Here is a 27,996-nt window from a genome sequence, read left to right as displayed (position 1 = left end):
ATTTTTTAAATTTTTAATTTCAGGCACTATATTTTTGCATATGAGGGATCGGTTTTGAATGAACTTAACAATGATCTTCGAATCCGTCCATTGAATAGCAGGGTGTTTTTTCCTTTAGCATGGTCAGGATCTGAACGTTATAACAAGAACAGCGGAAAGGTAACATGTTTCGAGATCGTGAAATTGATATTTATTTCAATGATGATATCATGAACTCGCATTGCGTATCACCGTAGTCATAGGCAAGATTTGGATTCAGAATGGGGTTGAGGTGGATTAGCGATAGTTTTGAAAGCTTAGTAGGCCTATTCAGGTTTGCATCATTCAGTTCGCGATCTTCGCGGATTCTTCTTGACACCGCGTGTAGTGAAAGGTACGTACAAGTAGGCCTATACCCTATGCAGTGGTTTACGAGCGGGTGTCCGCGAAGCATTTCTAGGGGATCCACGAAACCTCTAAAGTAACAAAATGGTTGATAACCTAATTTGTATTTTTTTTTATTAGGAAAATTACGAGGCAGTTTCGCTTCATTACTTGTATAACTCCATGACCCACGTCAACAGAATTGCCGTCTGAGATGTAATATTCTACCGTGCAACTCATTTTAATTGCTAAATTGCCAATCGTTGTTTTGTTGGGAATAGTCGATAAAATAAATAAGTTGGAGAAGTAAGGTCAATCTTCGAAATGATTGCAAAAATCCATGTTCTCCTGTGATATACATAACCACAATTTCATAATAACTTTAGGATGAGTTGCTAGATAGAAATAACACTGCTGGACGTTATATGTTCATTGAAATCTGTTTCTCAATTTTGGTGCTATTTGTTGCGATAATATACCCAAAGGCGTAGTCGGAAACGTTATGCGATACTATTACATTCGCCACCACCTATCTTTGTGAAAATTGATTTTTGGCACTTGTTCATATCAAATCGAAGGCGTAAATTTTCAAGACATGGTCACGTATCTCAAAAAATGCAGTTGCAGAATTCGCTTCGAGATAATAAAAGCATATCAAATTTCTACATAAATTGTATGATATTATATTAAAGAAAAGTCCTTATTGCTGATTGTTACTAACTAGTCTTTGCACAGAACAGATGGCGGTTGCACGATGCTAAATTTTAACTAAAACTTATTCGAGGGGGTCCGTGACAGTCCAAAACGGGGTTCGCGAAGACAAAAATGTTGCGAACCACTACCCTATGGGGATGCTAGAGGGATTGCACTTGGTCGTTTCGATACCCTCCTATTTCATTTACCTCGTAGGATGTCTTGTTTATCTTGAGCGGAAAAAATATCTGAAGTGCTGATTGTTATTATGATTATTCAAACAAATGTCCAAAGAGTTGGATGATGATTTTACAGACATCCTCTAAGTTACGGGGCTCAATTAGGATATGCCACGCTTTTGGTGCTTGACACACGAATTCGAGCTAGTAAATCAGATTCTACTCTATCATTCATTACATTCATATTGTTGTAGGAATCTGAATTAATATTTCTGGAAACCGGATGAGATTCCTTAATTAGAGAATTCTCTTATATTATCGGTGCACAAAGCCTTTATGGTCGCTACCCAGTTTCCGATTTGAAAATCTTCCGCGGCCCTCCTCTAGACCTTGACGGACGTAAATTAATAAGGCGTATGGGTATTGCAAGACGTCCTGCGCAAGGGCAATGTTACTAAGATGCAGATTCGTTGCACGTTAGAGCTTGTGTGATGGCGGAACTCCGCTCTAGGGGGAAGGGGGGTCAAACTATTAAGGTAGAATTTGCTGATGCGTCACATGTGCAGGATATGTGTATTATAGAGCTCTAAAGCAGCGGCTACCGCAGTTGAGCAAACGGGGAAGATCTTCAGTCAACTCCACTGGCGTCCGAGCGGGAAAGATGAACATTTACTATCGTCGTCATGAGGCAGTGTTTTTAAAGGGGATTCTGGCTTAACTATTGAACCAAGGGGTAAGCAAGACCAACAATGTAGAGAAGTAATGTGTCACGCCCACAATTAAGATTAGGGTTATAGGGTTTGACCATCGGGCGCAGCAGTCAAGGTTAAAGTCAGGATTAAGGTATGGCGATATCGGTTAAGATAAGGGGGATAAGGGGTTAGACTTGTGTAACGGCTAGCCTTGTGGTTAGTGTTACGGTAAGATGTTAGGGTAGCTTGTGCTGGGTTAAATTTTAATAGCATGATCGCGAGCAGAAACACGCCGACGAGCCCACGCTAGAGCAAATAGTAATTTTTTTTTAGGGGTCTGGAGGAACCGCAGTAAACCTCTCCCCGTAAACGCTTGGGACCAGAGATGGTCAAAGTAGTCAAGAAAGCTACTCAAGTAGAACTAGAAGTAGAATTGACGGATTTTAAATCTATTCAAGTAAGTTAGTAGTTTTGAAAACAGTCTTAATTCGTTCGCATGGACTGCCAAAAGCTGCAAATCGAGCTATATGGAAGGTGCAGAGAGCTTGATTCGTATTGATGCATTCCAGGAAGTGGAGTGGCGAGATAGCGCAGTGGTATAATCCGCGGCTACAACACCAATGGGTTGCGCGGTTGAGTCCCACCATAATTAGCATTCTTTCGCATCATGGGATGCAAATTGTAGTAGTGACATGAAAATGCGATACTTAACCTTTGTTTGCTAGAAGACCTCGTTTTAGTGAGTATCATGGCATGGCGCCCTACCCCATATTATAAGGTTCATAGTTTAGGCGAAGAGCAATACGGAGAAGTTGTATCGGATTCGGTTTCAACACTTTTCGCGATTAGTAGGCCTATACGTTACTAGCCGTGTATTGCGGATCGTAAAATTTATATTTAGTGTAGCTTTATCTTCGGAAAATACAGGCGTTACCACAGTTGCTTTTATGCTTAAACATGTATGGACTGCTTACATATTACATAAGAATTGAAAGTAACTAGATCTCAAAGTGTGATACTTCGAGTATCATACTCGGAATTGAAAGTAAAATACAAATACCACTTCTAAAAAGCGGAAAATATATTTCATGTCTTTTGTCCATAAAGCTTCAAACGGGAACTGCTAAAACATGGGTAACCTTCCAAAAAGCAGGATTTTCCAGATTAGCAGGACACGTCATGGGCTGCTAGATAACGATAGGATAGGTAATTGCTATTGCGAAACGGTAGTTTCAAACTTTATGGTGGGCCATATTTACTGTGATGAAATATTTGTTATGGGTGACAATGCGGTGTGAGCGGAACCATTAGCAATCCCGTACCTAAATTATATTCCCTGATAATTTCGTGAAAACATATTTGTCACTCCATAACTACTGTGCGCGAAGCGCAACAAAATTTCTTGACTCTACTTGACTTTTGTGAATATTAAATGTTGGTACTCCGTGAAAACAGCCCAAAACTTCCTCAGGCTATTTTTCTTATTGGGGGATTAAACTACTTCTACTTGACAAACTGAAAATAGCGAAAAGTAAGTAAGTAGATCACAAAATATAACGAAGTAGAAGTAGAAGTAGAGAAAATCAGATCTACTTGAGTAAGTACCAGAAGTAGAGGAAAACTACTTGAGTACTTCAAAAAAGTAGAAGTACTTCGTTACTGACCACCTCTATGCTTGTGACAGTTCTGTGGGGTTTCACCACAGCACTATGCGTCACAAGCGCCGTAAAAATAGTAGTAATCTTTGTGATATCCCCGCCTCCAATCTTACCTTAAGGAATAATACGTCATCATATTGCAGTCCCAATTTACTGGCAACCAATGTTCCCTTTAATTTTGCAAGAGTTTGCGCAAACACGTCCACTCACTGCGCAGGCCCTTGGACAACAGTGCGCATCCACCCCTAATAGGGTGATAAACTAATTACTGGGGGGCTTCACCCCCCAGACCCCCTCGAGCTATGGACTTTTTCCTGTACTTATCATCTATATTGGGTGCCCGCTTAGTGGTTGTGTCCCTAAACGCGCGGAGATTTTTTATAATTCATGATTGCATCGGGCAATATTATCGGGAATTTGCATATATATTGCTATCAATTTTTATCCTCTCCCTGCTCACATAATCAGATTTACCGGCAGAGCTAATCGCGTGAGGGTCTGGGAATAGATAGGCCCTCTAAATAATAATAAAACGTCTTCGGGCGTATCCGTTGGTATAATGACTTCGTTACATGATGCTATTTCGTGAACCCCTATCTGATATGTCAAAAGATATTGAAATCACCCAAACGTACCAAAGTAAAAGACGTACACGATTTCAAATTGATATTTCTTTACTGGAAAATAATGTTATCTTGATATGGCATTTGTCGTGTTGTGGGACTCGGATAGCCAGGACAGAAACATTCGGCGCCAGCCATTCATGCGCCCACGGACATGGACAATTAAACATTTATGTATATATATCGAAGTTTTCGGTCAGCACAAGGGCAGTCTTTTTCGCCCAAGGTTTTCTCGCTGCTGATCGTTTTGGCGCACTTCTTGGAGTCGCATGTTACATGGCCTTTAACTTCATATGTCTTGGCGCGTAATGGTGCGGTAATGGCCGACGCCCAACTGTCCATTTCTATAAATCATGCGCATTTTTTTGTTGGGAAAGGGTAACCAATCATTTGGACATCTGAAAATATTAAATCACGCGAAGCGTGAGAAAGAATTCATCGAAAAATTCCAAAAAAATACACCATGATTTAGTTTAATTCGCGAAATAATTTTGGGCCCCCTTTGAGCTCGGCCCCTCCAATTGGGGGTTAGGGGTGCGACAGTTACGGTACTGAGTAAATCTTAAGCAATGTTCATGCCACGCGGAGAAGACTATTCATTACTTTCTCGCAGTTTAACTTTGAGCTTAGCCCATTGTTATTTATAACTTTGTTAAACCATGTTATTTCGCCATTCCCAGGAAACAATGAGTAGTGTTATGAACCATTTTTGTGCCCCGACAATCCCCGCCCCTGAGGCTATTTATGTTCATCGTCCCCGCTAGACTATTGCCGTGTGTATTTATGAGTAACTTTAGCAACATGTATTGAATAACTTGCTTCCAAGAAATAAAAAACATTCATTATACGTTAGATTAATAAATTCCGAGACTTTATTATAACTTGCTTTCGAAAAATAAATATAATTCAGATTATACATAAGCTTCGAAAACGATGATGTTTATGCAAGGCTATATTCGCCAGATAATATTATTATGTGTATTTGGACTTTGTATTTTCCCGGATAACATGAGCTCTCAGATAAAACTCAGCAACGTTGAACTAAGCGCGGTTTTAAAATCGTTACGTAGAAGTGAGGCTAGTATACGAACATAACCACTTACTTATTTTGGAATCTCTACTTGTACTTGTATTCAAGCGGAATTGCAACCGATACATTAATGACGGTAATACTCTGTATTTTAAATTATCATCGCAAAGTGCTAGAATTTCAATGTTGATCAAATACCACAAACTTTGCTTGCTTTCAGAGTTAGTAACTAAGCGCATAACAGAATTTACCCAAAAAATCGGTACTCCGAAAATTTTGTAAAGTAGAGCTTTTTGGTGTTGGACTCAAGTCACAATGAACAAGTGTTAACGTAGGTTTGAGGTCTGAATGAGTCTTTTAAAGTAGATAGAAACGAAAAAACTAATCGAAAAATGTGAATTTTAATTCAATTGATTTAAGTGCGTATTTATATCTGCAATAACACTTCGATAACGGGAACCAGTTATTGTCATGATAACCAAAAAGTATGATGTATATGCAAGTCTATATTCGCCAGATATTATTATTATGTGTATTTAGGACTTTGTATTTTCACGGATAATATGAGCAACGCTGAACTAGGTGTGGTTTTATATGATGATATATCAAAATTCTACACATCATCACTAATTACTTAATATAAAATGCGATTTTGAGCGCTGCGACTTGATAATATTAATCCCTACGCTTCTGATGCATGATTTTTTGTGATAAGGACCTAGGTAACATTCAGAGTCTGCAACGATTGTTTGGATATACATTATAGCAATACCCCACTAAACTATAGGCAGTTACATTACTCTATTGGACAGAGATAACTCATCCGTCCTTATTTTTAAACTTGATTTTATGTATACAAGTTACGGTCTCTGCAGCCTCCACATTTTACGACTTATTTTCATTAGACGCGGGCAAGCGATTCTCAAGTTCGGAGCTACGGAAACAAATCACTAGCATGTGCGCGCTCCGAATAGTCTTGTATAATTTTGTAAAGTCGTAACAGCTTAGTAGCATATACGCGAATCCCAAGCGAAAATAATCGAACGAACTATAGCCGCAGGCGTGCGATTCGCAGGGCTTTAATTATACAAACACTTCCAATGCCTGTACGCGAACCCCAGCGTTATAACGATTAGGTCTAATTAGCGCGTTCTGAAGCCGTAAATTCAGTCAACATCATTGGGATAGCCATGATGTAAAGATGGTGATCGAGTGTGACAATAGCACTCGTCAAGGTTAGACAAACATAACCTTAAACTACTCTCTACTTCACAAAATATAAAGTTATAAAAGTAAGCAAATTTCTATGAAAACCCATAAATAGAAGTAAAATTAGCCTAGAAACATAACTAATTACTGAAAAATCGTTACGTAGAAGTGGAGTTAGTCTACGAACATAACCACTTAATTACTTTGAAATCTCTACTTGTACTTGTATGCGAGCAAAATTGCGACCGATGCATTATTGACTTTAATACTATGTACTTTAAATTATCCACACCTATGAGTCGAAATGTTGTTAAGTTACTCATGTTTTCAACATAACCTAAACGCAAAGTGGACGAATTTCCATGTTGATCAAATACCACAAACTTTGCTTGCTTTCAGAGTTAGTGACTAAGCTCTTTTAAAGTAGAGTCTTTTAAAGTAAATAGAAACGAAAAAACTAATCGAAAAAATTTACGAAGTTTGGATGCGGCATATTTAGGTTTTTTTAAAATTATTCATACCCACGATTCGAAATATTGTTAACTAACTTATGTTTTCGACATAAGATAAGCGTGTAGTGTACAAATTTCGATGTTACGCAAATACCACAAACTTTGCTTGCTTTCAGAGCTGACAACTAAATGCAAGACAGACTTTACGCAAAAAACTTATACTTGAGCACAACGAAATGTACAAGTACTTTAACTTTACACGACGTTCTTTGTAAAATGAATACTAATTTTATTAAAAAATAAAAAAGAGCGAAAAACTACATTTTATCCCGGAACGCAACATGAGAAATCGATTCGATAATATCCAACATGCTGGTTCACTTCGAGGGTAATTTGTAAAACTCAAATATGCATGGTAGGACTTCGCAAATTTTCGATTTATTTTTGCTATTTTTATATTTCGTTAGTTCTCCGCCTTCAAATGTCATGTTATACAAATATTATGTAAATGGAACAAGTATGAATCTGACTATGTTGTTGCTATTTACAAAATTACCTCCCTCAGTAACCAATTTCGCGTAGACTATGTAATTTTGTAAGGTATATAGAAAACTACTTTTAAACTGTTCCACTTATACCGCGAGTAGCGTTACACTGAATATTAAGTTGCTATTCTGAAAATTTTGTCAAGTTAATAGTTTAAAACTTATACTTCTGCACTACGAGATGTAAAAGTACTTTACCTTTACACGACGTTTTTGTAAAATGAATACTAATTGTAATAAAAAATAAAAAAAGAGCGAAAAATTACATTTTATCTGGGAACGCAACATGAAAAATTGTGTGAATTTGTAAACTGCTTATTCATGACATAATAATAATTCTACTTGTACACTTTTTCACATTTTCTGACACTTTTATTCGTACTTAACAGTTTCAGTTTTAAATAAAATTCGGAATATAAACTAATCGAAAAATTCGGTAACCAATTTCGCGTAGGCTATGCATACAAATGAGGAAAGTTACATCAACGCGTGGTAACTAGTTGTATCGAGTTATCGAATGATTTTTTCCTTACATCAAAACAACTAGAATGTGTAACTACAATTAAAATCGTTCCTAACCCTTTACACACCAGCGATAAATCGTACAAGCAACAAGTTTCGAGAATCGAGTTTTTAAATAACGTGAAAGTATCACACCACAAACTGCGCTAGCCTTCAAAGTTGATAAGTAAACAAGTACTTGCACTCCATCAGAATACCAAAGTAGCAGAAGTATAGACCTAGAATGCTAACTTTCTTCGTAAATAGCTACTTCTAGCTTAATTTAATGGATTTATCTGAGATCATTGCTTTACTTAATCTCTCCAAAATGTGCATTATACAAGTACGTCACCATCGAATCCCTCTGGCTATAACTATCTGGCAGTATAATTGCGACATATACTCGAGTACTAATTTTGAAGTAGCTTAGGTATCTATATGAGCTCTGGGACATTGTGATTATGCAGCATACCAAATTTCATCACACATTTCATGATGGAACAAATTTAAAACTAACGCAGTTCTTTAGCAACTTTTGCCTAAATCTGTGTCGGTAGCGTGTACCTGTACATAGTCAGCTTTAATAACGGAATTACCATGCTAATATGTGACTCCTCACCTTGAAACTTGGTACGTAGTTGTAGGACATTGTGATTATGCAGCATACCAAATTTCCTCACGCATTTCCTAATGGAACATCTTTAAAATTAACGCGGCTCTACATCGACTTTTTTGCGTACATCTGTTTTGCGGGAGCGTATAGCACGTACCTATACATAGTCAATTTTATTAACAGAATTAGCATGCTAAACATGAAATACTCACCTTGAACGTTGGTACGCAGTTGTAGGACATAATAACAATGCACCATACCAAATTTCGTCAGACATTTCATGATGTAACACCTTTGAAACCAACGCATTTCTATACAAACTTTTGGCTAAATCTGTTTTTCCGTAGCGTAGCACGTACCTATGCGTGATCAACTTTAGTGATGGAATTACAGATGTAATTAAGTTTCAACACTTTTACAATGATTCGTCTTGCTTCCTATAACACCCCACTCGATGCCCTCGTTATTAGGCTGTAATCTTAGCTGAGCTATGTCTTGAAGCCTACGGGACTCTGCAAATTGTTTCGATTTATTCTGTATGTTTCAATTTAAGATAAGGAAGCCCATTTCACTCGATGTATCGATGCCTACGGTACTCTACAGAATTTTCTGAATAATTCTTCTTATGCTTATTTATCATAAGAAAGATGATTTGACACCTAAAGTACGAAATACTTGTTCGCTTGAGCTAAGCCGCAGCGCTTGGAGTGGAATTTTACGGGGTATGTGGACTCATTTCGTAGGGCTCTATGCCATAGGAGCATACTTTACGCTTTAATTCGATTCCAACACATTCCATATCATTACTAACAGAACCATTGAGTACCAGCCTTAACATTTTCCGTAGTCCTAGATGGCATATATACAATTTCATGACATCCGACAGTACGACGGAGACTATCAAAATATTAAAAGAAGCCGTCTATTCCTTTCTGAAATAATCAAGGTTTTCTCAGGACTTCCCTCCATATAAACTCCAGCAGAATCACTAATAACCTCTCAAGTTTACTCAATTTACTCTTATTTGATACTCGTGTAACAAATCCCTATTTTCCGCAAGTATGATAGAGGCTATCGCTCGATACTCAACGATTCGTAATTTTGCTGGAATACAAGTACAATTAGGGATTGAAAAGTCACTGATATAGGTGGTTATGTTTGTAGGATATTTACACTTCTACTTACCGGTTTTTCAGGAGAAACTACCTACTTTTAGGACTTTATATTTTAAAGTAGTTTGAGGTTACGTTTGTATCACCTTGACAAGTGCTATTATCAAAAACTGCTTTTGCTAAACTCTTACACTTTCACTAAACTTCTACACTGAATCTTGTAAAGTAGATAGAAAAGGAAAACTATTAACATAAGGTAAGTGAGAAGCACGCAAATTTCGATGGCATACAAATGCCACAAACTGCGCTAACTTTCAGAGTTGTTAAGTATAGTACTCGTATTTCTTGAGAATACCCAAGTATGTTTTTGCCTACATGCACCAAATACTCTCAAGTCGCTATGATATTGGAGTACATCAACTTCATGATAGCTAGAGTATTAAACAGAAATAAACCTAGAGTACTAACGTTTTACTGACTCGGAAATGACTACTTCTACCTTATTTTAAAGGATACCTCGTTCGAAGCGAAATTTGATGTGGTTTTGGATAATATCCAAGATGTAGGCTCACTTTGAAGGGTACTTCGTAAAACTCAAATATTGCGCAGTGAGAGTTCGCAAATTCTCGAAGTATTTTTGTTATTTTTATTGCGATAAGTCATTCTGCAGCGCGAAAATGCGTCGTACGATATAGATGAAACTAGCACCACTCATCAAGACCGCTGAAAACAGTACATTTCAACATTTAGTAGCAGTAAATTTCTAGTAAAGTACAAGAAGTGATGATTTCCGGTGAGGTAAAAAGTAAGTATTGCAGGTATAGTTTACCTGAAAACCGAATACTCTGAAATAGAAGTAGATGCAGTGTAGATAGTTAATCACTTGATTAAGTATAGTGCAAGCAGATAAAACCTATACTTGAGTACTACAAAATGCACTTCGCTATCCACTCCCTCCACGTAATAAGTGACTACGGTTTAATACTGCTTTTACCGATACTCGTCAGTTTCAGTTTTAGATAGAATTCGGAAACCAAATAATCTCATAAACATGAGCTAATTAAATGAATTTACTCGAATGTACTATGCCGCGCTGATAAGATTAATTATAATATACTTATCATGCTACAGCGATTTTTCTAGCGTAGAAAATCTTTAAAATGTAGTAAGCAGGCCAATATGAAGATATTCGTTGAGCTGAATAAACATAAAAAATACTCTAGACTACTTTATCGGTACTTAAAGTTTCAGTTTTAGATAAAATTTGTCCCTTTCACCTATAATTACAACTCCTCGCTATCTAAACATGTTTAGAATATATTATTTGCGATGATACGAAACCGTAAAGTACTCAAGTAGCTTTTCGTAGGATATAGATGAAACTGACACCACTCACCAAGACCACTGGTCCACTGAAAAAAGTACATTGTAGCAGTAAAGTCCTACTAAAGTACAAGAAGTAATGATTTCCGAGTGAGTTAAAAAGTAAGTATTGAAGGTATAGTTTGGTCAAAAACCGAAAAACTCTGAAATAGAAGTAGATGCAGTGTAAATGGTTAATCACTTCTCTAAGTATAGTGCAAGCAGGCCAAACCTATACTTGAGTACTCCAAAATGAACAAGTACTTCGCTATGTTCTCCCTCCACGTAAAAAGTGACTAGGTTTTAGACTACTTTATCGGTACTTGACAGTTTCAGTTTTAGATAAAATTTGGTAAGACTTTAAATTTTAAAGTAGTTTGAGCTTACGTTTGTATCACATTGACAAGTAAAATTATCAGACATGAAAATGATACTATCACCTAATTCAGAAATTAACACACGTCAATGTGCTTCGGAATTCACGAGAAATTGCTTAGTAAGAGAAGTATATTCTTGTATACACAATAGTGGAGAGAATATTTAAAATGTAGTAAGCAGGCCGATGGGTATTCGTTGAGTTGTATCAGCATAAAAAACATTCCCGCGCGCGCTCCTTAACCTAATTCTTCCTAACCCTATACCACCTAATACTAAGACCCGCGCGCGGGAATGTTTTTTATGTTGATACAACTCAACGAATACCCATCGGCCTGCTTACTACATTTTAAATATTCTCTGAAAGTTAGCGCAGTTTGTGGCATTTGTATGCCATCGAAATTTGCGTGCTTCTCACTTACCTCATGTTAATAGTTTTCCTTTTCTATCTACTTTACAAGATTCAGTGTAGAAGTTTAGTGAAAGTGTAAGAGTTTAGCAGAAGCAGTTTTTGATAATAGCACTTGTCAAGGTGATACAAACGTAACCTCAAACTACTTTAAAATGTAAAGTCCTAAAAGTAGGCAGTTTCTCCTGAAAAACCGGTAAGTAGAAGTGTAAATATCCTACAAACATAACCACCTATATCAGTTACTTTTCAATCCCTAATTGTACTTGTATTCCAGCAAAATTACGAATCGTTGAGTATCGAGCGATAGCCTCTATCATACTTGCGGAAAATAGGGATTTGTTACACGAGTGTCAAATAAGAGTAAATTGAGTAAACTTGAGAGGTTATTAGTGATTCTTCTGGAGTTTATATGAAGGGAAGTCCTGATAAAACCTTGATTATTTCAGAAAAGAATAGAGGGCTTCTTTTGATATTTTGATAGTCTCCGTCGTACTGATAAAACCTTGATTATTTCAGAAAAGAATAGAGGGCTTCTTTTGATATTTTGATAGTCTCCGTCGTACTGAAATTGTATACATGCCATCTAGTACTACGGAAAAGGTTAAGGCTGGTACTCAATGGTTCTGTTAGTAATGATATGGAATGTGTTGGAATCGAATTGGAGCGTAAAGTATGCTCCTATGGCATAGAGCCCTACGAAATGAGTCCACATACCCCGTAAAATTCCACTCCAAGCGCTGCGGCTTAGCTCAAGCGAACAAGTATTTCGTACTTTAGGTGTCAAATCATCTTTCTTATGATAAATAAGCATACGAAGAATTATTCAGAAAATTCTGTAGAGTACCGTAGGCATCGATACATTGAGTGAAATGGGCTTCCTTATCTTAAATTGAAACGGACAGAATAAATCGAAACAATTTGCAGAGTCCCGTAGGCTTCAAGACATAGCTCAGGCTAAAATTACAGCCTAATAACGAGGGCATCGAGTGGGATGTTATAGGAAGCAAGACGAATCATTGTAAAAGTGTTGAAACTTAATTACATCTGTAATTCCATCACTAAAGTTGATCACGCATAGGTACGTGCTACGCTACGGAAAAACAGATTTAGCCAAAAGTTTGTATAGAAATGCGTTGGTTTCAAAGGTGTTACATCATGAAATGTCGGACGAAATTTGGTATGGTGCATTGTTATTATGTCCTACAACTGCGTACCAACGTTCAAGGTGAGTATTTAATGTTTAGCGTGCTAATTCTGTTAATAAAATTGACTATGTATGGGTATATGCTATGTTCACGAAAAACAGTTATGCGTAAAAGTCGGTATTCGACTGCGATAGTTTCAAAAGTGTTCCATCATTAGATGTGTGATGAAATTCAGCATGGTGCATTGCGATAATGTCCTATAACTACGTATCAAGTTTCGAGTTGGGATTCAATGTTAAGCATGGTAATTCCGTTATTAAAGTTGGCTATGTATGGGTACGTGCCATACGCTCCCGCAAAACAGATGTACGCAAAAAAGTCGATGTAGAGCCGCGTTAATTTAAAGTTGTTCCATCATGAAATGTGTGATGGGATTTGGTATGGTGCATTGTTATAATCTCCTATAACCGCGTACCAACTTTCAAGGTGGGAATTCAATGTTTGACGCGGTAATTCTGCTATTAAAATTGACTTTGTATAGGTATATGCTATGTTCACGCAAAACAGATATGCGTAAAAGTCGGTGTTCGACTGCGTTAGTTTTAAAGGTGTTCCATCATTAGATGTGTGATGAAATTTAGCATGGTGCATTGCCAGAATGTCCTACAACTACGTATCAAGTTTAGAGTTGGGATTCAATGTTAAGCATGGTAATTACGTTATTAAAGTTGACTATGTATAGGTACGTGCTATACGCTCCCGCAAAACAGATGTACGCAAAAAAGTCGATGTCGAGCCGCGTTAATTTTAAAATTGTTCCATTAGGAAATGCGTGAGGAAATTTGGTATACTGCATAATCACAATGTCCTACAACTACGTACCAAGTTTCAATGTGAGGAGTCACATATTAGCATGGTAATTCCGTTATTAAAGCTGACTATGTACAGGTACACGCTACCGAAAACAGATTTAGGCAAAAGTTGCTAAAGAACTGCGTTAGTTTTAAAGTTGTTCCATCATGAAATGTGTGATGAAATTTGGTATGCTGCATAATCACAATGTCCCAGAGCTCATTTAGATACCTAAGCTACTTCAAAATTAGTACTCGAGTATATGTCGCAATTATACTGCCAGATAGTTATAGCCAGAGGGATTCGATGGTGACGTACTTGTATAATGCACATTTTGGAGAGATTAAGTAAAGCAATGATCTCAGATAAATCCATTAAATTAAGCTAGAAGTAGCTATTTACGAAGAAAGTTAGCATTCTAGGTCTATACTTCTGCTACTTTGGTATTCTGATGGAGTGCAAGTACTTGTTTACTTATCAACTTTGAAGGCTAGCGCAGTTTGTGGTGTGATACTTTCACGTTATTTCAAAACTCGATTCTCGAAACTTGTTGCTTGTACGATTTATCGCTGGAGTGTAAAGGGTTAGGAACAATTTTTAATGTAGTTACACATTCTAGTTGTCTTGATGTAAGGAAAAAATCATTCGATAACTCGATACAACTAGCTAACACGCGTTGATGTAACTTTCCTCATTTGTATGCATAGCCTACGCGAAATTGGTTACCGAATTTTTCGATTAGTTTATATTCCAAATTTTATTTAAAACTAAAACTGTTAAGTACGACTAAAAGTGTTATAAAATGTGAAAAAGTGTACAAGTAGAATTATTATTATGTCATGAATAAGCAGTTTACAAATTCACACGATTTTTCTTGTTGCGTCCCGGGATAAAATGTAATTTTTCGCTCTTTTTTATTTTTGATTACAATTAGTATTCATTTTACAAAAACGTCGTGTAAAGGTAAAGTACTTGTACATTTCGTAGTGCAGAAGTATAAGTTTTAAACTATTAACTTGACAAAATTTTCAGAATAGCAACTTAATATTCAGTGTAACGCTACTCGCGGTATAAGTGGAACAGTTTAAAAGTAGTTTTCTATATACCTTACAAAATTACATAGTCTACGCGAAATTGGTTACTGAGGGAGGTAATTTTGTAAATAGCAACAACATAGTCAGATTCATACTTGTTCCGTTTACATAATATTTGTATAACATGATATTTGAAGGCGGAGAACTAACGAAATATAAAAATAGCAAAAATAAATCGAAAATTTGCGAAGTCCTACCATGCATATTTGAGTTTTACAAATTACCCTCGAAGTGAACCAGCATGTTGGATATTATCGAATCGATTTCTCATGTTGCGTTCCGGGATAAAATGTAGTTTTTCGCTCTTTTTTATTTTTTATTAAAATTAGTATTCATTTTACAAAGAACGTCGTGTAAAGTTAAAGTACTTGTACATTTCGTTGTGCTCAAGTATAAGTTTTTTGCGTAAAGTCTTGCATTTAGTTGTCAGCTCTGAAAGCAAGCAAAGTTTGTGGTATTTGCGTAACATCGAACTTTGTACACTACACGCTTATCTTATGTCGAAAACATAAGTTAGTTAACAATATTTCGAATCGTGGGTATGAATAATTTTTAAAAAACCTAAATATGCCGCATCCAAACTTCGTAAATTTTTGTCGATTAGTTTTTTCGTTTCTATTTACTTTAAAAGACTCTACTTTAAAAGAGCTTAGTCACTAACTCTGAAAGCAAGCAAAGTTTGTGGTATTTGATCAACATGGAAATTCGTCCACTTTGCGTTTAGGTTATGTTGAAAACATGAGTAACTTAACAACATTTTGACTCATAGGTGTGGATAATTTAAAGTACATAGTATTAAAGTCAATAATGCATCGGTCGCAATTTTGCTCGCATACAAGTACAAGTAGAGATCTAAAGTAATTAAGTGGTTATGTTCGTAGACTAACTCCACTTCTACGTAACGATTTTTCAGTAATTAGTTATGTTTCTAGGCTAATTTTACTTCTATTTAACGGGTTTTCATAGAAATTTGCTTACTTTTATAACTTTATATTTTGTGAAGTAAAGAGTAGTTTAAGGTTATGTTTGTCTAACCTTGACGAGTGCTATTGTCACACTCGATCACCATCTTCACATCATGGATATCCCAATGATGTTGACTGAATTTACGGCTTCAGAACGCGCTAATTAGACCTAATCGTTATAACGCTGGGGTTCGCGTACAGGCATTGGAAGTGTTTGTATAATTAAAGCCCTGCGAATCGCACGCCTGCGGCTGTAGTTCGTTCGATTATTTTCGCTTGGGATTCGCGTATATGCTACTAAGCTGTTACGACTTTACAAAATTATACAAGACTATTCGGAACGCGCACATGCTAGTGATTTGTTTCCGTAGCTCCGAACTTGAGAATCGCTTGCCCGCGTCTAATGAAAATAAGTCGTAAAATGTGGAGGCTGCAGAGACCGTAACTTGTATACATAAAATCAAGTTTAAAAATAAGGACGGATGAGTTATCTCTGTCCAATAGAGTAATATAACTGCCTTTAGTTTAGTGGGGTATTGCTATAATGCAAGGGTCGGCAACCTACGGCCCGCGGGCCGGTTCCGGCCCGCCAAGCGAAATCGTCCGGCCCGCGACATAATAATTAGTTATCACAAGAATACGGCCCGCTGCTTCATAATGAGTTTCTATCTGCAGTGCAGGGCTGCATGAAAAAAATGCGGCATTGCTACGATATAATAGTAGCCTACATCGTATTAGTCTATTGTTACGCCATAAAACGAAGGTGGTTGAAGTAGGAGATGGAGATAGACTAGACTGGATCAGTGCTTATCAATCGGGTGTATCTCGCAACCGAAGGTGTTCAATGCTTTTTTAAAGGGCTAATCACTCTAACAGGGTGTGACAATAAAGGTGTTCTTCCTTTGCTTCAGAAGCGCTTGGAGCATCTCAGACGCAATGACGGAATCTCAAACTATTCAATTATAGATAACTAGCCTCCGTATGTTAGTTAGCCTGTCTATAGTTTGGTTTTCCAGAAGGCTTTGTGTGCCAAGACAAAAAAACCTGAATAGCGTTTTGGCCACAATGGTGAAAACTGTTAATATGATTTTTGTGTCATCAACTGAATCAGTTACGCCAGATATTACTAGAAGCAGAGAATCAATATGGCGATGTCATGTAGGCCTATATCTAGACCTATATATGTTCGCTCATTGAGTCGAGCAGCTATGCTTACACGAGTGTATGAACTGAGAAATGAAATAGCAACCTTCCTCGAAAATACAAATATCGCCGACTCATAATCTTGCAATCGAAAATGATTATCTCATCTTGCTTTCCTGGTACATTTAACGTCACATCTGAACAAATTGATCTTGCAACTTCAGGGGGAAAACAATTAGGCCTACATACATGAGATGTTGAGGCGCATTCAAAACAAATCTGTGACTATGGAAATGTCAACAGTACGAACGAAAATTATGCACACTTTCCTATACTGGAGGAGAGAAAACCTAGTACCAACACTACATTTGTAACTGTGATACGAAATTTAACTACTGAATATTCACCCGCTTTTCCGACATTCCTTGTCTACAAAATGAATTCTGACTATTCAGTACTCTGTGGACGCCAATACCATTGCCCGAAAATTTCAAATGGGCTTTTCTGAAATGCGATGCAGTTGAATTGAATGACAAATTTCATACAAAGAGCATATCGCTGCATGACTTTGACAAAGAGTGCGTTCTTGAAATTGGTCTTTATCCCAGCTTGACCAGCAATGCAAAAGAAATTGCATTGATTTTAGGAAGCACGTACGCATGTGAACAATAGTTTTGAACAATGAAATTCACGAAGAGCAAGCTAAGATCACGTATTTCGGACGTCCATTATGAATAGGGTCTGATTCTTGTTTCATCTGACTTGTTACCAGAAGTTGAAAACCTTTCACAAAGAAAGCTGCGTCAATTGTCACAATTATTCTGTGTCGTTGAAGTGTAAATACATGGTGTCTTGGGATTGGTATGATTGCGATTGCAGCAATGTAGGATAATATACCGAAGTTAGCGTAAAATATAGTACTAAGAAAAAATCCGGCCCGCCAAAAGGTTGTAAACCCAAAATTTGGCCCGCGACTAGCACAAGGTTGCCGACCCCTGCTATAATGTATATCCAAACAATCGTTGCAGACTCTGAATGTTACCTAGGTCCTTATCACAAAAAATCATGCATCAGAAGCGCAGGGATTAATATTATCAAGTCGCAGCGCTCAAAATCGCATTTTATATTAAGTAATCAGTGATGATGTGTAGAATTTTGATATATCATCATATAAAACCACACCTAGTTCAGCGTTGCTCATATTATCCGTGAAAATACAAAGTCCTAAATACACATAATAATAATATCTGGCGAATATAGACATAGACATCATAGTTTTTGAAGCTTATGTACAGTGGCGGCTCGTGACAATATCGGGTGGTGGGGCAAGGGCTTCAAGCGACTTTTTATCAAGATGACGTCACAATGGCGTTTTCCAACGTAAACAAGTAACTTAATGATGGTACGGTAACATGAATTTCCCGGCAACAGTGATTTTAACGTATGTGCCACGAGAGGTCCGCTGGTGAGCTGTGACTTGAAGTGTGGTAACTGCGTAAACGGCGTACGGAACAAAGATTCAACACGGTTCATGTTCGCATTAGACCTGACTAATTATCTGCAGAAATGGAAATGACTATAACTCGAGACATAGCTTAAGCCTAATTGGAAAGGTCAACGAATTCGGACAGATACGCAATTGTTATCTCATAGATTGGGCCTGTCCTATTGAATCCAAAACATCATTGTAAAGGACTAAGAATAGCAGCCTCGGAAATTTGGTCTCGGTACAGCATAAGCAGGCCGTGTTATTTTTGGCATATGCCAAAACTGCCAAAAAGAACTTATTTTTGGCATTTTTCGATTTTTATTTTTGGCAGTTTTGGCATCGTCCTTTAAATAGATAGTTTCAGCCTCGAATTAGTCACAGAAACGCTTTATTTGGGCTAGTTTGTCAAAAGACACCACAAAATGTGCAGCAAACGATAAGAGAAGAAAAAACCTAACGATTTCATTGGTTAATTATATCAAACGAAACCACAAAATGTGCAGTATCCATCGGAATCGGTGCCAATAAGCAAAAAAAAGAAAGAAAAGCCTAACAAACACGCTCAACAGCTGATTGTCACAGCTGTTGAATAGACTTAAGTCGTCTGCACTGTAGCAGTGCTTCCAAACTCAGGTCAGCTAAGTTTCTCCTAAATTCATTTCTCACCCAGCGAATCTGGGAAATATCGGCTTCAACAGTAGCCGCTGAGGGAAAGAATGTTGCCAGTCATCCACAAAAGGTTTTCAGAGCTTCAAAATCTTTAGAGGGCCGCACCGGCTGCCATGCATCATGAAAAGAGATCACTTCGCCAGTGCCATCGATCTCATCGCGGAAATAATTTTCTTCCTGATCCTTTTCCAGGAGTTTCCTGTGTTGTCTCTCAACACATTCTATGTAGTAGCCTGACTATCATTTCTCCTTCAGTCTACCGATATATTTTCGGAGGACATTTTTTCACTTCAGGTGGCTTTAATATTACCAACTCGCATGCATGGAAGAGTCCTGTGAAGGTTAGCTTGCTTAAGAACATTGATGCAACAAGACTGTCTTGAAAAACGAGTCTATGCAGCTCAGAAATAGCCAGACAGTTTGTTGCGTCACAATGTTCATCTCGATCACAATGCAAAAATCGTGGTTGATTTCGGAAGTTCCAGTTCCATGAGCAGAATATAATTTATATTTTAATAATCAGTACTGCGGCAGCTTCTCATTGATACCCGTTTTATCAAATTTAGCGCTCGACAAGCCGGTCAAAAATGGTCGTAAAATTGCCTTCGGACAAATGGAAAGTATGACGTAAACCAAATGCAGTCAGCCGTTCAATCTCGCTGTGCCCACACTATTTAGGACACCATGCTTTCACCCCTAATGGGTGGGCTGGACCCAGATTAGGAAACCTGCCTTTCACAAACGCTCTTGTCGCTTGTAACGCGGTCCTGTTAACACAACACCATGAACGAAATACACTATTTGGCAAGCCGTGTTATTTTTGGCATATGCCAAAAATTGCTTATTTTTGGCATTTTCAAATTTTTATTTTTGGCAGTTTTGGCATCTGGCTCCTGAAATGCCAAAAATAACACGGCCTGAGCATAAGAGATTTTGGCCTTGAAACTGGAGACTGTAACACGACACATACGTTTTTATTACTGTCTTATAGGTCTGCTGCGAAATCGCCTTTGAAAAATATATTACCGAATAAATACGTGGATGAAAGCCCTAAACTTGGTACACTGTTACATGACATTATCGAGAAGTGGCCTCATGGCCCTTTTCGGTATGGTACACTGTCAAAATTAATGCGAACAGACCAACACCGAATTTTGCGTAAAATTTACTGAGGAATAGGCTGATCAAGTGACGGGGGGGTTGTACGCAAATGACTTGAAGGCCACAATTTCACGGTGAAATTGACATTGGAGACTATACGATCAAAGTAAATATTTGAATGCAAACTGAGAATGATATCATCATCTCACTTAACGTTACCGCAGATACACCGGCTTTTGCGTGAAATCCGCAATGTGTTGTAGGCTAAAGTGTCAGATCGGAGCACATCTTTACCATACTCGACCTTGATAACGAAATTACTGCCCTAATCATTGAGTGTCAACCTTGAGACTTGGCACAGCGTTCGATACTAAAATCAAGACATACCGTGCAAAAGCTTATGACGGATCTAGGTAAGGAGCATCGTTAAAATCAATAGAGACCAATACCGGCTTTGCGTATAATCTGTTAGCGATAAATGACGAGTCAGCTCTCACTCGAATTAGGAAACGAAATTACCACTAACACAGTTCAGTGACAAACTTAAAACTTGGTACAGCGTTCGATACCAACATTAAGACTTACCGTGCCAAATGTCATAACCGATCTCAGTATTGAACACCGTCAAAACCAATGGATACCAATACCGGCTTTTGAGTAAAATCTGTTTGCGATACATGACGGATCAGCACACTCTCAACTTCGGAAACGGAATTACTACCCTAAACTTTAAGTAGAAACCCTGAAACTTGGTGCAGTGTTAAATACCACCATCACGACATGACATAACAAGTTTCAAGAGTTTTCATGGTGTGAAACCCCATTAAAATCGACCTATACCAGCAAAGGTCGACTAAACGCATATGACGGTAACAGAGTTCAGCTATAGATACGATTGTTACATCACACCTTAAGGGCACAGAGCTATCGTGCCCCGGTTGCTCGGTAATTTTATGAATAGGAGAGAGTAAATCACCGTTTCTTTATTGTGCGCGGTTTTGAGAGAATAGACAGTGAAAGCTTGTTATGAGCGCTACCGGGGCAAGCCCCGGCTAGGCATTCGCAAAGCGAAAACACAGAAGAGAATTCGATTTTCGCATAGACTTCGCTATATATGGGCATTTACAAGCGAAAGGACAAGAAGTATACGATTTTCGCTGTGATTTCGGTTTATATAGATAGGTGTGCGTCTATAAATGGTAAAGAATTGTTATTGAACAGAATTTTAGGTGGGGCAATGCCCCAGTTGCCCTATAGGACGAGCCGCCACTGCTTATGTATAATCTGAATTATATTTATTTTTCGAAAGCAAGTTATAATAAAGTCTCGGAATTTATTCATCTAACGTATAATGAATGTTTTTTATTTCTCGGAAGCAAGTTATTCAATACATGTTGCTAAATACACATGGAAAATCGGTATTGAAATTCACAAAACAATGAAAGTTACTCATAAATACACACGGCAATAGTCTAGCGGGGACGATGAACATAAATAGCCTCAGGGGCGGGGATTGTCTGGGCACAAAAACGGATCATAACACTACTACAATGCGCTATCGAAATGATATCAGTATCGCTCACGCGTACTACATCATACTAAAAAAATCTCTTCGTGCGGTGCAAGTGATTGTAAATTCTCATTTCTTCACGGAGCGTAAAATTTACCTTTACGGGCCGTACTTGTACATCGGTTTCAGACTTCAGTGATAACATTATTTGGCCCTGGCAATGTTCCATCTTAATTTTCACGAGTCTGCTCGCCTGCGTGGTCCATTGGACAACAGTGCGCAACGACTAAAAAAAACATCGCTTCGGATTTCTTGTGCGCAGCTTAGATTTTCAGTGCGCAGAGACCGTTTCATCACTGCGCATTTGCGCTCGTGCGCAGCTTAGAGGGAACATTGGGCCCATCGGCCGTGCATTGGAAACGCAGTAATTGTCTTCGTCATTATCGGCGAGAAATGGCTTTGAAATGGCATTGCTGTCGTTAAAATACATTCATTAAATACGATTTATTCCTTATATATGTGGATGAATTGATGAATAATGTATCGATTCATCAATCCGGCCCGCCAAGTACCGAACTGTCCTATATCCGGCCCGCCGACTGGAGAAGTTGCCCGCCCCTGGTACAGGCATTACCCAGAAGATACTTGGTGTCAGTGAACGGAGCAAGATGTGTCATCATTAGGGTGATTTTTTGACATGTCAAAATTGTGGCGTTATGTCAAAAAATGTCAAAAATTGTTTACAAAGTCAACATTTTGTTGCAACCTGCATTCCGCTTGTATCGTAGATGATTGCACTGTCGGTGCACTTATCATTTGACATTTTACACCTTGTAGCCTTCTTTATAGGCCTACCGTTGTATACAGCCGTTGTCTGCTCATTATGAATCATAAACATTCAAATGAAACAAATAGGTTGACATACTGTTATGCTCAACGTACCGCCATATCCTAACTGAAGCAAGACATCGTGGGCATTGGATAGTTCTTATATCAAGACGCGCATGATAAAAATTATGATGTATACACTATTGTCAGAATGAAGCAACACGGTGTGTCACCAGCAATGTACATATAGCTCACGAGGCTGCGCGCACTCACCAATTCACTTCGCGGTCCCTTGGACAACAGTGCGTAATGACTAATAAAAAAAGCAGTACTGCTTTTTTTTTTATGTGCGCGGCGATTTTAAAAGCAGTGCACGGCCGCGCACGCGCGCAGCTTAGAGGGAACAGTGTAGCCAACAACTGCTGCTGTTGAACGTTCTTTCCTCATTCTTGGCAAGCTACTTAGTAAAGACCAACAATTTCTACCTAAGAATGAAGGAATGTATCTTTCGTTGTACTAAAACAAATTTAATTAATTCTACTGGAATTCTTCGTAGGGCCAGGTTTCGTTAAAATAAAGTTTTTTCATGTATAACTTTGTCATTTTTCGAGTCAAAAAAGTTTTTTCAGGCCAAACTACTTCGTAAGGACGGACAGTTCCAACCAGAAATGAAGATAAGTAGTACAATTATAACATTGTGTGGGTAAATACCTACTTTGCACACGTTATGTCAAAATTTGTTCAAAAGTCAGTTTGTTTAGATAAACATCTTTCGGTTTTAGGTACAAAAATCGCCCCACTCATCAAAGCAACTTTTCGGCGCATTCCGAATCGATCAGGGCAATCTTCCGGCCATAGGGTGTCACTCACTCGCAGCAAATATTGCTGGGACGCATGGCGAATCTTCCACCACCAGGAATGATTTTGACCACCCCAATCCAAGTATTATATGCGCTTGCATCAACCATAGTTTACTTTGCTATTGAGCGGCGAAATAGCCCCATGATCAGAGAGGAGAGTGAGCTTACAGCAGTAGCAGAAGTAGCTAATATATTTTTACTGCAAGACTAGGGTTATATTGCTAAAAATGTTGAAGAAAGTGAGTTACCTTGGAATACTCAAGGTTTACGGTATATTTGCCTTTACCGCAATGCGCCGATGATATGAAGTTGTAATTCCACACATTTTGATCAAGAATATTAAGATTATTGAAAAATTCTTATATTTCTCAAATGCCACCGGAGTGTACAAACTACCATGTTTTTTTTGGGCGGGCGCCCCTGTTTGGTATCGACGTTTGCATACCGTACACGAAGTTAGACATACAGTTCGCACAACAACGGGAATCGATTTCCGTATAACATATTTGTAGAATTTCGTCGAACTACCACTATAAATTATCACAGTATGTCAAGATCCAAATCCATATTATCATTCTTTCATTATTAGGCGTGGCAAGAATACGGAGCTTTTTCCCAATGTAGTGTTGTCGTGCACCACTTCCGTGTTCATGATATGCTTTATTTTTGAATACGGCTATTTGACAGGAATAATACAATGGATATTGCACAGCAAGCTTATCGGCTAATGTTCCTAACATGTTATGGTTCTGTTCCAGTTAAACTTTTACTGCACAAATAGGAATTCTTATGACAGGATATTTATCCCGTTTTCTACACAAACTACAAAGCTTACTGACACCACTGCATATGTTTGACTGACATAGATAACTCAATCATGTACTGACTATATCAAAGGAGTACCAGATTGTTAGAAATGTTCAGATTGCGTCCATGGCCGAAAGTGGTGTAGATCCACGTTTATTCCACAGCTTCATTGAAATGACGAAATTGCCATGTTCTCTGCAATCAGGTATCCGAGTGTACTTGCGGACAATGTTCCCTCTAATTTTTGATGAGTCTGCGCACACTCACCAACTTAGCCTACTGCGCAGACCCTTGGACGACATTGCGTAACGACTAAAAAAAAGATCATCACTTCGGATTTTTTGTGCGCAACTCAGATTTTCTGTGCGCAGAGACCGTGTCAGCACTGCGCCTTTTCGCACGTGCGCAGCTTAGAGGGAACATTGCTGGCAACCTTCCCTCAGTCCAAGTGTTATACCTGAGATCCTACCAATGCGTGCATAGGTATGTACGCTCCTCAAAGTTCATTGTGCAAATGTGCATTGCCTACCTGGAGTATTACTTCCTGTTGCACAGATGATAAACGGCAATCAATAGCACAGGGACGTGGCAAGTATACTACACACTACAGACTCGGGATAATGCGAAAGGCTACCAAAGCCGCTTGCGCAGTCGCTTCATTTATTTTCGTTGTTTTCGTATTTGCCCAATATCAACAAAAGTTGTACTTCATTGAGGAAAGAGAGACCGCCCAATTTAAAAAGTGGATAAGTAATACCTATTTTAGATGTGGAGGTAGCGTACAGCTGACTGCGTTTGTTTCACATTTCGCAGATTCAACTGTTGGAGATATTGAGCGAAGGCGGTTACATTGGTTTAAGCGACATGATGAAAGAGAGGTGAAAAGCATTCGTAAATATTAGATATTAGATATATATATGTATATTGATTAGGTATCACAGGTGTAACGAAGTAAGTCTACTTTTTCTGAGTTTTCAAGTTTCTCCGACTTGCACTAGCCTACTTACTTGCAACTGGTTATGTTTCAGACTATACTTTCTATTCCGCTTTAACAGTTTTTTAGGAAGAACTACTTAGGCCAACATCTTACAATTTGGATATTGAAAAGTACGAATTAGTTGTGGGATAGGTTTGCATCACCTTTATTGGTGACAGTGTCATCATAGGAACCAATTAACAGAGCCTCAGTGTCACGGCAACTAAATATATTTTGGAATGCACTGCATATTTCTGTGTCGTTAGTCCTTTCGCGTTCGTCATGAAGATAGATCTTGAAATTTCGAAAGCAGCCACTTCCGCTAGTATTTGCCTTTTCGATAAAATACTTTCACTGGAATACTGTTATCAGACCGTTCATTTCCTAGTTTCATTTGACGTAGTTTGGACATGTCTTGGAAATCTTTACTTCTAGTTGTAATTTAGTAGAAATTGACGGTGTTACTTCTATTTCTATACTTGAGTATCAACGCTGAGTACTTCGAAGACCTCTGATAGTTACACGCATGAAAGCGTGAGTCGTTTGAGTGCCAACGCAATGTTAACCAGATAGTCTAAACTCATCCACATATATCTAATGACAGGTAGGAGTAGCCTAAATGGTTTTATTTTTCTATCACAATCAGTATAATTGGCGAGTGCTCCTATAGCAACAGCAGCAAACCTAAAGCCGCAAATGTACGGCTCTGTCGTCTATCATATCCTTATTTGTGATATATCAGGCTGAAGCGAGATGTCCTCTCTCTGTGGCTTTCCCTATTTAAAGTTTGATATCATATAACGTCATCAATATCGTAATCGAATTTCTCTGACGTACGTCACTGCTCGGCGCAAATTAAATACGTATTTATGTATGATCAAGTAACTCCAAATCCAAGTATATATACTCCAAGTATATCTATGATGTATGCAGGATCCTTATCGAAGATTACCAAATTTAGTCGGAATCGGAGTTCGGAAATGCGGCACGGGAGCACTGGAAAACTTCATTGGACAGCACCCGTGGATTCAGACCGCCATCCGGGAAGCTCATTTTTACGATCGCAACAGAAAGGAAGGATTGGATTTTTATAGGTTTGTGACCGTGTGCGTTTTTAGCGACTGTCTGTATGGGACGATGTTTTAACCCGCCAATTTGCTAGTTTTTGTGATATTAGTTGGACTTTGAGTGCAACTTCGTAGATTCATCATGTTCCCCAACACAGTCGCTATAGCCATGCACACGAAACGTAAGGAATTCGACATTATCCAACAGGCAGGTTTATGTTGCTGATCAAATAAGTTTTTGTTATTATTCCATATTTGCTGTGCTATTTACAAGACTAAATATATCCTATACCGAAGTACTGATAACCTGATATATATTAAACTATTATATATATAAAAGTTCCAACTTGAGGCAATAATATCCCATGTTCAGAAATCGCATGCCTTTGGCCTTCAAACACCAGTGGGTTGCGGAAAAGACTCCAGCCTATTTTCGCAGTCGGCCTGCCGAGTTACCGGACATCATCGATCGCGATTTGCCGGGGGTGAAGTTGTGGGTGATATTATGCAACCCTGTGCAGAGAGCCTTTTCAGATTACGTAATGCGGGTTAGTAATGCTAAACAGAACAGACACTGTGGCGGCATAGACATGAGTTTTCTGAATTTCAGCAAAAGAGAAAGAAGAACAAGATCAGTGAAGCAAAATTTGAACAATACGTTGACGCTTTCATGCCACCTGTTCAGAGATTATTCCGAAACTGGAGTTCAGATTCAGAATTGCTGTGGAACTACGAAACTGTGTTTGCAGAATTGGAAAAAGACGTTCGCAGCTACACTTTCGCGCATGGTTTATACGCGTATTATATCAAGAGATGGTTAAAAGTGTTTGCTCCGGAACGATTTTTCATCACCGACGGCGAAGAGCTGCTCAACGATCCCGGGATGGTGGTGGAACGCTTGCAAGACTTTCTTCGCATTCCTAAACTGTTGAGAGCGACGGACTTTGTCCGCCATCCACAAACTGGTTTGTTTTGTATCAGACCATGGTGGCAATCTGACTACGACTTCCGCGCGGAATATGAGCGTCGCGCATCGTGGCAGGACAATCTCGTGTGTTCTATTGCGAAAAAAGGATTGACCAGAGCTAGCAATAGTTCTTACACGCTTCCGAAAAACTTGCAAGTGAGATTGCAGAAGTTTTATGCGCCTTATAATCAGAAGCTTTTCGAAATGCTTGGAAGAGAATTTGCATGGGGACTGGATTAGGGAGGGGCTGCTGTGATACTGATTGTTTCGCCGTAAATGCTTCTCGTCTCCGAAGTGGTATTGCGTTCAATCTGACGTTGGCCTGCAACTATATGGTGATAGAAAAACGCGCGACAGAAAGATACGCGCGGTCACAGCTCCAAATAGATATCGTGTACCTTCGAATTTGCGAATAGGAATATCTGAATGAATGCTGTCTGCTGTTCAACAACACATCGGTGAAAATGTCGGTTTTAACATAATAGTGTTGCCGAGTCTAGTCTGGACATTGGACAATGCTTAATTCCTCTGCATATCATCGTCACTGTGGATATCGGGTGGAGAGTCGAAAGACATGATTTTTATGATGTAACAATGATTTATTGCGAGAATGAAAACGGAAATTACGAAAGATCTTTTCCGCGGCCTAATGAAACGATGTGCTGTGTGAAGCTCTTCCTCTCATCATCGGTAAAACAGGTATC

The 27,996-nt window shown here is 38.4% G+C and overlaps 2 protein-coding genes across 4 annotated transcripts in view; one reads left to right on the top strand and one right to left on the bottom strand.

Annotated features, from left to right (window-relative positions):
• Positions 1-14: 14 nt before the first annotated feature.
• Positions 15-27,947, top strand: LOC145438318 (heparan sulfate glucosamine 3-O-sulfotransferase 6-like). 3 transcript variants are annotated; one of them, XM_080315714.1, is made up of 8 exons: positions 15-159; positions 1,818-1,968; positions 24,654-24,765; positions 24,838-25,032; positions 25,096-25,160; positions 26,192-26,352; positions 26,699-26,873; positions 26,936-27,947. In XM_080315714.1, exons 4-8 carry the CDS (start codon positions 24,903-24,905, stop codon positions 27,530-27,532), a joined length of 1,128 nt encoding a protein of 375 aa, XP_080171840.1. In that variant the 5' UTR covers positions 15-159; positions 1,818-1,968; positions 24,654-24,765; positions 24,838-24,902; the 3' UTR covers positions 27,533-27,947. The 3 variants fall into 3 exon arrangements, with proteins under 3 accessions (XP_080171840.1, XP_080171842.1, XP_080171841.1); XM_080315715.1 differs by lacking the exon at positions 15-159 and adding an exon at positions 167-373; XM_080315716.1 differs by lacking the exon at positions 24,654-24,765.
• Positions 27,871-27,996, bottom strand: part of LOC145438019 (complement receptor type 2-like) — a 57,066-nt gene continuing 56,940 nt past the window's right edge. The window contains exon 24 of the mRNA XM_080315382.1: positions 27,871-27,996. Coding sequence (XP_080171508.1) covers positions 27,977-27,996 — 20 coding nt within the window. The 3' untranslated portion in view covers positions 27,871-27,976.

Source organism: Botryllus schlosseri, chromosome 4 (genome assembly GCF_051294905.1).
Source record: "Botryllus schlosseri isolate E-star chromosome 4, Bs_hap1, whole genome shotgun sequence".
In the NCBI taxonomy this organism is placed as follows: domain Eukaryota; kingdom Metazoa; phylum Chordata; class Ascidiacea; order Stolidobranchia; family Styelidae; genus Botryllus; species Botryllus schlosseri.
Note: the sequence above shows the minus strand (reverse complement) of the source record. Positions and strands in the feature narration are given on the sequence as shown.

Coding starts and splice junctions, on each gene's coding strand:
- LOC145438318 (XM_080315716.1), top strand. CDS start 24,903: ATGCGAAAGGCTACCAAAGCCGCTTGCGCAGTCGCTTCATTTATTTTC. Junction 25,033..25,095: donor CCAATTTAAAAAGTGGATAA/GTAATACCTATT, acceptor CACATTTCGCAG/ATTCAACTGTTGGAGATATT. Junction 26,353..26,698: donor GAAGGATTGGATTTTTATAG/GTTTGTGACCGT, acceptor TCCCATGTTCAG/AAATCGCATGCCTTTGGCCT.